Genomic DNA, 9,118 nt, shown 5'->3' on the forward strand with positions numbered 1-9,118 from the left:
TTACTGACCTGTTACATCATTAGGACATAATTGTGACAACTAGGTTTTTACCAAAAAAAAAAAAAAACACCTCACACTTGTGGACAATTTTATAAACATATCACCACCCCAATTTAAAAATAAATGAAAATAAAATGTCTCACCTCTGTTTATGTTTCAGGACAATTTGGTCCAGAATTAGCATTTTTACAAATATTTAACCACCCAAATTAACAAAATAAAATAGACTAATAAAATAAAATAAATCTCACCTCTGTTTTTTGTTCCAGCACCATTTGGTCCAGAATAGGCATCAGCCAGTCTTCAAACTTACAGTAATTATCATTTGGTACCAAGAGATTACCTATTCTATGACAAAGCATAATTATATGTATTAATAATTGCTTATAAACACCACAATGATCTAATGAGGAACTGTTTTCTTACCTGTTAATGCCTTGCTGTCGTAGTTCTTTGCCTTTTAGGCTGAACTCGCCGAGGTAAGTGGGTGCTAAACATTTGATAAAGTCTTCCTCAATCCCTCCTGCTGTGGTCACTATCACATCTACCTACAGAAACATTCAAACAACTCAACATAAATAGATTCTTTTCATTTAATATGAACAGAATAGATAGTGGCAGACCGTCCTAGACAGATGTTATTAGCTGATAGAGATCATGAAACATAATGGTGCTCATACAAAGTCACAGTGTGGCCGTACCATTCTGTGCTGTGCGAGGTAGCGAATGCTCTCACGCACACCGGAGCTGATCAGGTTGGATGTGTAGCCCAAGAAAATGGTGCATCCTGAAGCAGATGTATGTGAATCACAGCCCTCCTGCACCGGCTCCAGTCTCTTCTCTATCTACTCCAACCACACACACAATCAGTGCTGGAGCTCAAACATGACTTAGAGCTACAAGACTGAGATGATGAGATAACTGATATTTGATTGCTGAGATTATGTTGTTGTGTAGTATACACAAACTAATTGCATGTTTCTGTGATACTTATACGTTTATTGTTTAATCATACTTTTTATAACATATTTACAAGACAACATTTGATGCATGAGTAATTGATGTCCCATCTGAACATACAATGGCCCACAAAAGTACTTGGACACTCAGGCAAGAGTTAAAAATATCTGAATGGCATTGCATTGGATAACAAAACATCAAACCATGTAAAACTGATTTTTTTGAAAGAAGTCTGTTATGTTCATCAAGGCTGCATTAATTTTATTTAAAAAATACACTAAAAACAGTAAGATTGTGAAATATTACTATTTCAAATAACTGTTTTAAATTTTAATATATTTTAAAATGTTATTTATTCCTGTGATGTAAAGCTGAATTTTCAGCATCATTACTCAAGTATAGGGCTGCACGATAAATCGAAATGGAATCGAGATCACGCCTTTAATAATATATATATTATTAAAGGCGTATATTATAATTATTATACACCTATAATAATATATATATTTTATACACACACAAAGAAAAACAAGTAGAAAAAAAAGAAGATCAATATAGATAAAGTAGAAGTACTACTTTAAGTACTACTTTTTTTTTTTTAAAGTAAAAGTATTTAGTGTCACATGATCCTTCAGAAATCACTCTAATATTATGATTTACTGCTCATTTATCATACATTTTATTGATGCTCAATTATTAAGAATGGTTCTTATTATCAATTTTGAAAGCAGTTTTTGTTGCCTAATATTGTTGTGGAAATATTTTTTTTTTTTTCAGCATTCTTTGATGAATAGAAATGTCAAAAGAACAGCATTTATTAGAAATAGAAATCTTCTGTAACATTATACACATCTCTATGGTAACTTTCTTTTATCAATTTAATGCACCCTTGCTGTATTAAAGTGTTAGTTTCTTACTTTTTTTTTCTTACCTCAATTTGTTTTAAGTGCATCACAGTTTCCACAAAAATATTATGCAGCACAATTGTTTTCAACATTGATAATAATAATAAATGTTTCTTGAGCATCAAATCAACATATTAGAATGATATCTGAAGGATCATGTGACTCAAAGATTCGAATTTAACTTGTGCGCAAAACTGGAATATAGAATTAAACATTCGCGAATAAAGCACCGTTTCCATCCAACGTGTTAAAGAGAACAAAATCGTCACTTCCTGGTAAACTGGCACTAAATATCGCTAAGAAAAGTAGGAGAAGCCACTAAATATAATAATTTTCATATATGATAAATTACTTGCGCCTCAGAGCGAGCAGACGAAACACAATAAATGCGGTCACTGCTTTCGGAGGCGGATGCTGCTGTTTGGGAACGCAGTCGTGTAAGACAGTTTTACAGAAATAGGCCTACTTTGATGACAGACTTTGCTCAGGCTTTTCATAACGACCAAAACAACATTTCAGATGCTGTGCAACGAGATCGGTCCATGGGTTAGTCAAGTTATCCCGTCCCATCGTGCAAAGTCACATGACTTTCCTGACATGCGAGGTGGAATTTACTCGGTAAATGTGTTTCCATCGTAGTTTATGCGCATTTTTAGAATTTACGCACATCTTGGCGTTTCCATCCAGCGTTTTTTTATGCGATGTTCCAAAATGCGCATAAAAATAGGTGGCTGGAAACATAGAAGACTGGAGTAATGATGCTGAAACTTCAGCTGTGATCACAGGAATAAATGACACTGAAAAATACATTCCAATAGTCATACTAAGTTGCAATTTTTTATTTCACAATATTATAGCTATTTTAAAATGACTGTATAATTGATTAAATGCAGTCTTGGTGAACATAGGATACTTTAAAAAACATTTAAAAAATGTTTAAAAATAGGTCACTTTCCTAAGCACCCAACAGTGTGCTGCTGACAGTCAGTCCCTCACCATCTTGTTGATCTCCTGCACGGCCAGGCCAAAGCTGCTGGCCTGGAAGCCCGTGCTGAGGAAGGACTGCAGCAGGGCTCTGTGGTCCACGCCTCGGTTGAAGTCATAGCCTCTGATCTGAGGCATGTCCTCCGGCAGAGCGATGCTCTCCTTCAACACCGCGTCCCTCGCCACGGAGGGCGCCTCAGCCTGGTGGTCGGCCATCATCGCCCCAACTACAGCAACACAGCATACTCAATATTTCAATACAGTCTTACCAGGGCACAGGTACGGTCTCAGATGGCAATACCATAATACTTTGGATATATGCTTGGTGCTGAATGACTACGATATTTACTACCTTATTTCAAATAATGGCATGGTTTTATCATGGTAAGCACAGTTCTTTCAAACGGATCATGTGTGTGTCATCTGATGAAAGCAGTTTGAAGACTACGCAGTTCCAGTGCTGAGATCAAACACTTCAGCGTCAATAATTGATGAAGTGTTATAAGTTAATGCGCAAATATAAATACATGTTTGTTTTCTATTTCTTTGTATCTTTAAAATAAAATTACACTCACCCCAACCGTTACGTAGTGTCTAATACCCGGCTTGTTAATGTAGTTTATTTCTGTTATCTCACAGCGCTGCACACTTGATCATCCACATGTTCCGAACAACTACGGCTAGCGCGGCGGTACAAACCAAATACAAAACGCGAAGCGCCTTTATACAGTACACCAGGATTTGCTGCGTTGAGTGGAACGGACCTCTTATGTTTTATATATGCTAAGATTGTAATTAAAACCGGAATATTATGCCATTGATGTTGTATAAATGGGGCGTATAAATGACCCGGAACAGCATATAAAGTTACAACAGGTACAAAAGCAGCGTCAGTTAGAGCATAATATATCAATAGTTTGATAATATTTTGAAGCATATTTTATTATAAAAATATGTAGGGTGATAATAATTGTCATTGTTAATATATTATAATTATATATATTATTTATGTAGGCTATTTAAAGATATTTTACAGATTTAAATAAATACTTAATTAATTTATGATTTAAATTATTTATTTTAGTCATAGGTATGTAGTTTGTATATATAGTTAACCCCAAAACGTTTTAAATATTAATGTATGATTATTGTTAATGTAGGCCCGTTAAACAAGAAAATATCACAAGATGTGGGACCTCCAAAGTCATTTTCTTTTCTGATCCGTCTTTGGATAATTTTGACTAAATAAAGTCTATTATACAGGCTTTTTTTATTTATTGCATATAAATATAAATCTTTTTATTATTATTATTTAATTTGTATTTATTTATTTGCTGCAAATACATTTAGACATTTGGAATATTCACCATTGTTAAATGCTTATTTAGCTACATGGCAAATTACAGAATACTTGATTTAATGCAATTTCTATGAAACATTGTAAAACAGGAGCAGGATGATAACACATCTGTGCACACAGTTAAACAAACTCAAGGGAGGTTTCATGACCACCAGAGTGAAATCAAATACTACTGAACTTTCATGACATTTCATGTGACCTCAGAACTAACTCCACCACATCACAGGAGCTTTGAAGCTTCCAGCTGTGTGTGTGTGTGTGTGTGTGTGTGTGTGTTGGAGGATGGAGGGGTTTAGCATCCCATTGAGATATAAAAGCCTCCAAAAACTGGACACCAACTCTTCCTCGCTGAAACAAGAACATCTGAGCTCTACACAACGACTGATGGACTCTTGAGGTAAAATTACAGTCATCATCTATCAGACCTAGTTATTCATTCATTAGATAGTTTAAGTAATATAATTAATAATAAGGTTAGGGCTGTGCTAATAATCGAATGTGATTGTCATGCGCATCTCATCAGTAAAGCCGGTTCTGTGATTAGTAGTAAATCTCCATCACCCGCTTTCAAATGGAGCAGCATTTAGGCTACTACACAGAGCCATTGTTCACTGACAAGCTACGCAATATCGCGTTCATTATCGGCGATGAATCGCCTGCGATCATGAACATGATATTGCGTAGCTTGTCAGTGAACACTGATGGAAGCAGGTGATGGATTTTTACTACTAATCACAGAACCGGCTTTACTGATGAGACGCGCATGACATGATCATCGCATTTGATTTTCTGCACAGCCCTAAATAAGGTTATGAACACGTTTTTCAGGGTGCAAGTCTAATGTTGATACAGCCGTGATGGACGTATACTGCAGTAATAATGTTCTTCAGGCCAGGAGAGCCGTGGAGCAGCTCAGACTAGAGACAGAACTACAGAGAATCAAGGTGAGATGCACTCATCACTCCATAATAATACAAACACAACACCTTTTAGAGTGTATCTTTTGAGTTATTTGTAATTTCATTTGTGTATATGGATGAAAATACGGTTATATGGCTATGACAAAAAAAACTGAATTCCAAGCACAAGAATAGAATAGAATAGAATAGAATAGACACTTAAAAAATCCATGAAACCATCCTTAAAAAACAAAAAGAGAAAGAAAGAAAACTGCAGCTGGTTACGGATTAGTAAAAAATAGGTTAGCAATATTTTAATTTTATGTTTTACTGAATTAACTTGGGCTACATTTATAATTAAAAAAAAGCCATATATTTCATGAACTGATAGAATCCTACAATCAGAAGTACTAATGCTACTGACAACCACCAAAAAGACAAACTCGATCTACTTGTTGATTCAAAGCTCATCATAAGCTTTGTACTTTTTCACTTAGAAAGACGTTATTTTACTGTAAACTTACATGAAATGTGTAGATTTTTATGCAGTTTTTACCGTAAAAAGCGGTGGTGTCATTGAGGCACTACCTTTTCAAAATGTACCGTTTGAAGGTAACGTCTCAGTTATGGTACCTTTAAGACGTAAAGTGTAGGCTATACATAGCAACTAATAAAGCAAGAAGCCCCCGCTTCACATATACGTAGTAAGGTTTCACAAAATAAAACAGAGCAAATAAAGTGTAATGATATTAATAAAAACAGTATTCTTCCACCAAACAGTTCCTCAGAAACAGTTGTGGTTGCAACAAAGTGGTTGCCAAGCAACACACAGAAGTAAACAAAGGTGTATGTGTAGAGTAATTTACAACAGCTCTGAATGCGGCTCAGCCAATCAGAATCAAGGACCGGAACTATCTGTTTTATAAACGTACATTTTAGGTCCTAATGTGTACTTTTAAAGTAGCCTACTAAAATGTTCCATTTAGGGGTAAATAAGGTACAATGATGCACCTTTTAGCATTTGCACCTCAGGATACCTCCCAAGTGACCAGTGATGGGAAGGTTACTTTGGAAATGTAATAGTTTACAGATTACAAAGTAACCCTTTTTAAAATGTAATAAGTAGTGGTCAATTACTTTAATAAAGTAATGTAACTGATTACATTTGATTACTTTTCTAAGTTTTTGTTTTGAACTGTCAATTATTTTGAAACATTTAAAGCAGGCAGGGTTAACCTTACAGTAGTACTCAACACTGATTACTGTCAGACTTTCAAAATCACTTAAATTAAGAGTATAATAATTTAATTTTAAAGCACAGCCACTACAAAATCAGACTTTAGCAGCTCTTTTTACTTTGAGATCATTCTGAGGTTAAATACCGATTTAAAATCATAACAAGAAACCTTTTAATAGCTATGATACTGTTTTCGAAATCAAATCTTTGCATAACTATGACAGGAAACACTGGCATCTAACAAAGCCTTGGAAAAACTGTTAATTTAAAAAAATGAAGCATATACATAAACCCAAATAGGAAATAAACAGTTATCGAATAATCATGTGTCCTGTTCTGTGTACTAAACTCCTGGTGTCTCATAATTTAGAGCAGTCAATGCAATTTATAAAAGAAAGCAATTAAATCTCTGTGTGTGTGTGTGTGCTGCGTGTGTAAGAGAAATATTCAGATGTAACCCCCTTTGTAATCATTAACATATTCATAAGCAACTGTAATTTAATTACACATTTTTCTCAGTAACTTTAACTGATTACAGTTACATTTTGTAATGATGTAATTCCATCACATGTAACTAGTTAGTCAGAAAGAGTGCATACAGTAAAGGAACGTATAGCGTTAACCAAATAACAGGTTTTCACCATAGCATTTTATCATTACATTACGTCTATCATATCATGCATATGTTGGTGTGTCAGATTTCGGCAGCAGCAGAGCAGCTTGTTCAGTACTGTCAGGAGCACAGGAGAGCCGACCCGCTGCTGACCGGGATCAACGCCTCCTCCAACCTGTTCAAAGACAAGAAGACCTGCGTGCTGCTGTGAACTGCTTCTGCAGCAGTCGCCCTTTTTATCTGCAGCGTTAAGAACGACACGCTGACAAATCCAACTGAATTATCAAATTGTGCATTTATAAAGCTTTTTAAAAATCAAAGAGAATTTGATCACGGGACATTCAGTCAGTCACAGAACAATACAACAGCACTGTCTGCAATAACTATAAATAATTCATAAATATAGACATTTTAAATTAGGATATTTAGTAGTTTGCTCTGGTCGTGAAGTGCATACATTTTAAAGCATTGTGCCTCATTTGTAAACCGTATACTTGTGTAAGTACACTGAAGTATACAAAAACAAATTGAACTTAAATCACGTTTTTAATAACTGATTTCCAAGTTAGTGTACTATATAGAGAGCTAAATACTGAAAACCGAGATATTTTTTTGATATTTGTTTGTATTATACTGCATGTGTTTTAGAATTCATTGTATTTTCAGACTAAGTATATTATTAGCATCAATTTTGTTGAAATGTTCAAGAGAAGATCACACAAATCACAAAAGGTGTTCCTGTGTTAAGAGGCACTGAAATGTTTTGCACTCTGCCTGTGCAGTCGTAGTGCGACCCCTTCATGAAGAATGACTAGAAACATGTATCAGACACCTAAAACATTCATTTTTAAATTAAAATTAAACCAATTAAAGCATAATGCATTGATAACTTCGTGGAAATGCAGAGTTGAGGAACTGATTGGTTCTTGTTGTTCCCTGCTATCGGATGCTTTTAGACTTAGCATCTGTGCCTCCAAACTTCCACATTCATGTCACCAGAAGCCATGGCCAACGTTCCTCCTTCAATACTTAACTGAGAAGAGAAAAATCATTTATTTATGATTTTATAAAAGAGTAATAGTGGTATCATCCAACAGAAGTATTTATGAGACATACAGTAATGGCTTTGAACGTGGCTCATCCAATCAGATTTATAGTGCATATGTGTGTTCAGTCTTTTGTTTTTAATTCAAGTGGTATATAATGTGAAGCTCTGTTTGCATTGATTCCAGACAATTAATTTGTTTTGAATAATCACAGTTTTTTTGGTTTGCATCCATCAAATTCTAAATAAAAACAGTATATACTGAAATGAGATTAAGTATCTTTCATTAGATACAAATATTTAATTCAATGGATTATCAAAACTAGGCACTACCACATGGTTATGTAATAAATAATGACAAAAAAGTAAATGCACACTTGAATACTAAGGTGCACGTTACTAACAAAGAGAAAGTATAACTGCACGACTCGACCAATAGGTTTTGTAAATAGATAGATAGATTTCTGTCTAGATAGACATAATATTTAATAAAATGTTATAAAATTCTTTCGTTAAAATAAAAGTTTTTGTTTGAATTCCCAGAAAAAATAACCATAATGTGATGAACAGATCTAATTTGATTTTAAAAAATACAATAAAATCAGTTATACAGTAATACTGAAAAATATTATTACAATTTAAAACTATTTTCTATTGTAATTTATTTAAAAATGTAATTTATTAGTGTGATGCCAAGCTGAATTTTCAGCAGCCATTACTTCAGCCAGCCAGTCTTCAGGGTTGGGAATCGAAAGCAATTCCAATTCCAGAATCGGATACTTAAGGTCAGGAATCGGATATTTGTTGTAAAATTTCAATTTCAATTCCGCCAATCAATTCCTGTGTGCGATTCCTGTATCTTTTATTTAGGTGGGGAAAAGGGGCTGTTAAAAATGTATTCGTCTTTGAATCATTCATTCAAGAGATTAATTCAAAAACACTGATTCATCCAGTAAAGAAAATCTCAAAGTAAATATTGAGGGAGTCATTGAATCATTCCATTCATAAATTTCATGAGATTGTGTTGAATTGTCTAATATTTTTTTCTTCAGAATTGTGAGAGAACAACAGCCTCCATTAAAAAAAAAAAAAAAAAAAAAATCTACATTTTTTAA

The 9,118-nt window shown here is 34.2% G+C and overlaps 3 protein-coding genes across 4 annotated transcripts in view; 1 reads left to right on the forward strand and 2 right to left on the reverse strand.

Annotated features, from left to right (window-relative positions):
- Positions 1-3,609, reverse strand: part of LOC107661880 (deoxyhypusine synthase-like) — a 5,520-nt gene extending 1,911 nt beyond the window's left edge. Inside the window, exons 1-5 of the mRNA XM_016451664.1 lie at positions 3,425-3,609; positions 2,862-3,076; positions 702-845; positions 427-548; positions 252-348 (exon numbers count right to left, since the gene is read on the reverse strand). Coding sequence (XP_016307150.1) covers positions 252-348; positions 427-548; positions 702-845; positions 2,862-3,068 — 570 coding nt within the window. The 5' untranslated portion in view covers positions 3,069-3,076; positions 3,425-3,609. The remainder of the gene's footprint in view (positions 1-251; positions 349-426; positions 549-701; positions 846-2,861; positions 3,077-3,424) is intronic.
- An 882-nt stretch (positions 3,610-4,491) lies between these two features.
- gng14 (G protein subunit gamma 14) lies at positions 4,492-7,187 on the forward strand. The gene is made up of 3 exons (XM_016451659.1): positions 4,492-4,603; positions 5,038-5,153; positions 7,044-7,187. Exons 1-3 carry the CDS (start codon positions 4,492-4,494, stop codon positions 7,167-7,169), a joined length of 354 nt encoding a protein of 117 aa, XP_016307145.1. The 3' UTR covers positions 7,170-7,187.
- A 41-nt stretch (positions 7,188-7,228) lies between these two features.
- Positions 7,229-9,118, reverse strand: part of fbxw9 (F-box and WD repeat domain containing 9) — a 10,691-nt gene continuing 8,801 nt past the window's right edge. Inside the window, exon 8 of one of the 2 annotated variants that reach the window (XM_016451642.1) lies at positions 7,229-7,991. In XM_016451642.1, coding sequence (XP_016307128.1) covers positions 7,917-7,991 — 75 coding nt within the window. In that variant the 3' untranslated portion in view covers positions 7,229-7,916. The remainder of the gene's footprint in view (positions 7,992-9,118) is intronic. The other variant, XM_016451643.1, reaches the window with a different exon arrangement.

This window comes from Sinocyclocheilus anshuiensis, unplaced genomic scaffold (assembly GCF_001515605.1).
Source record: "Sinocyclocheilus anshuiensis isolate Anshui unplaced genomic scaffold, SAMN03320099.WGS_v1.1 scaffold47, whole genome shotgun sequence".
Classification (NCBI taxonomy): domain Eukaryota; kingdom Metazoa; phylum Chordata; class Actinopteri; order Cypriniformes; family Cyprinidae; genus Sinocyclocheilus; species Sinocyclocheilus anshuiensis.

What these genes read in the sequence shown, in the direction of transcription:
- gng14 (XM_016451659.1), top strand. Translation starts at nt 4,492, where the DNA reads ATGGAGGGGTTTAGCATCCCATTGAGATATAAAAGCCTCCAAAAACTG. An exon ending in ACAACGACTGATGGACTCTT is followed by an intron (nt 4,604 to 5,037) that starts GAGGTAAAATTA and finishes CACGTTTTTCAG; the next exon opens with GGTGCAAGTCTAATGTTGAT. An exon ending in CAGAACTACAGAGAATCAAG is followed by an intron (nt 5,154 to 7,043) that starts GTGAGATGCACT and finishes TTGGTGTGTCAG; the next exon opens with ATTTCGGCAGCAGCAGAGCA.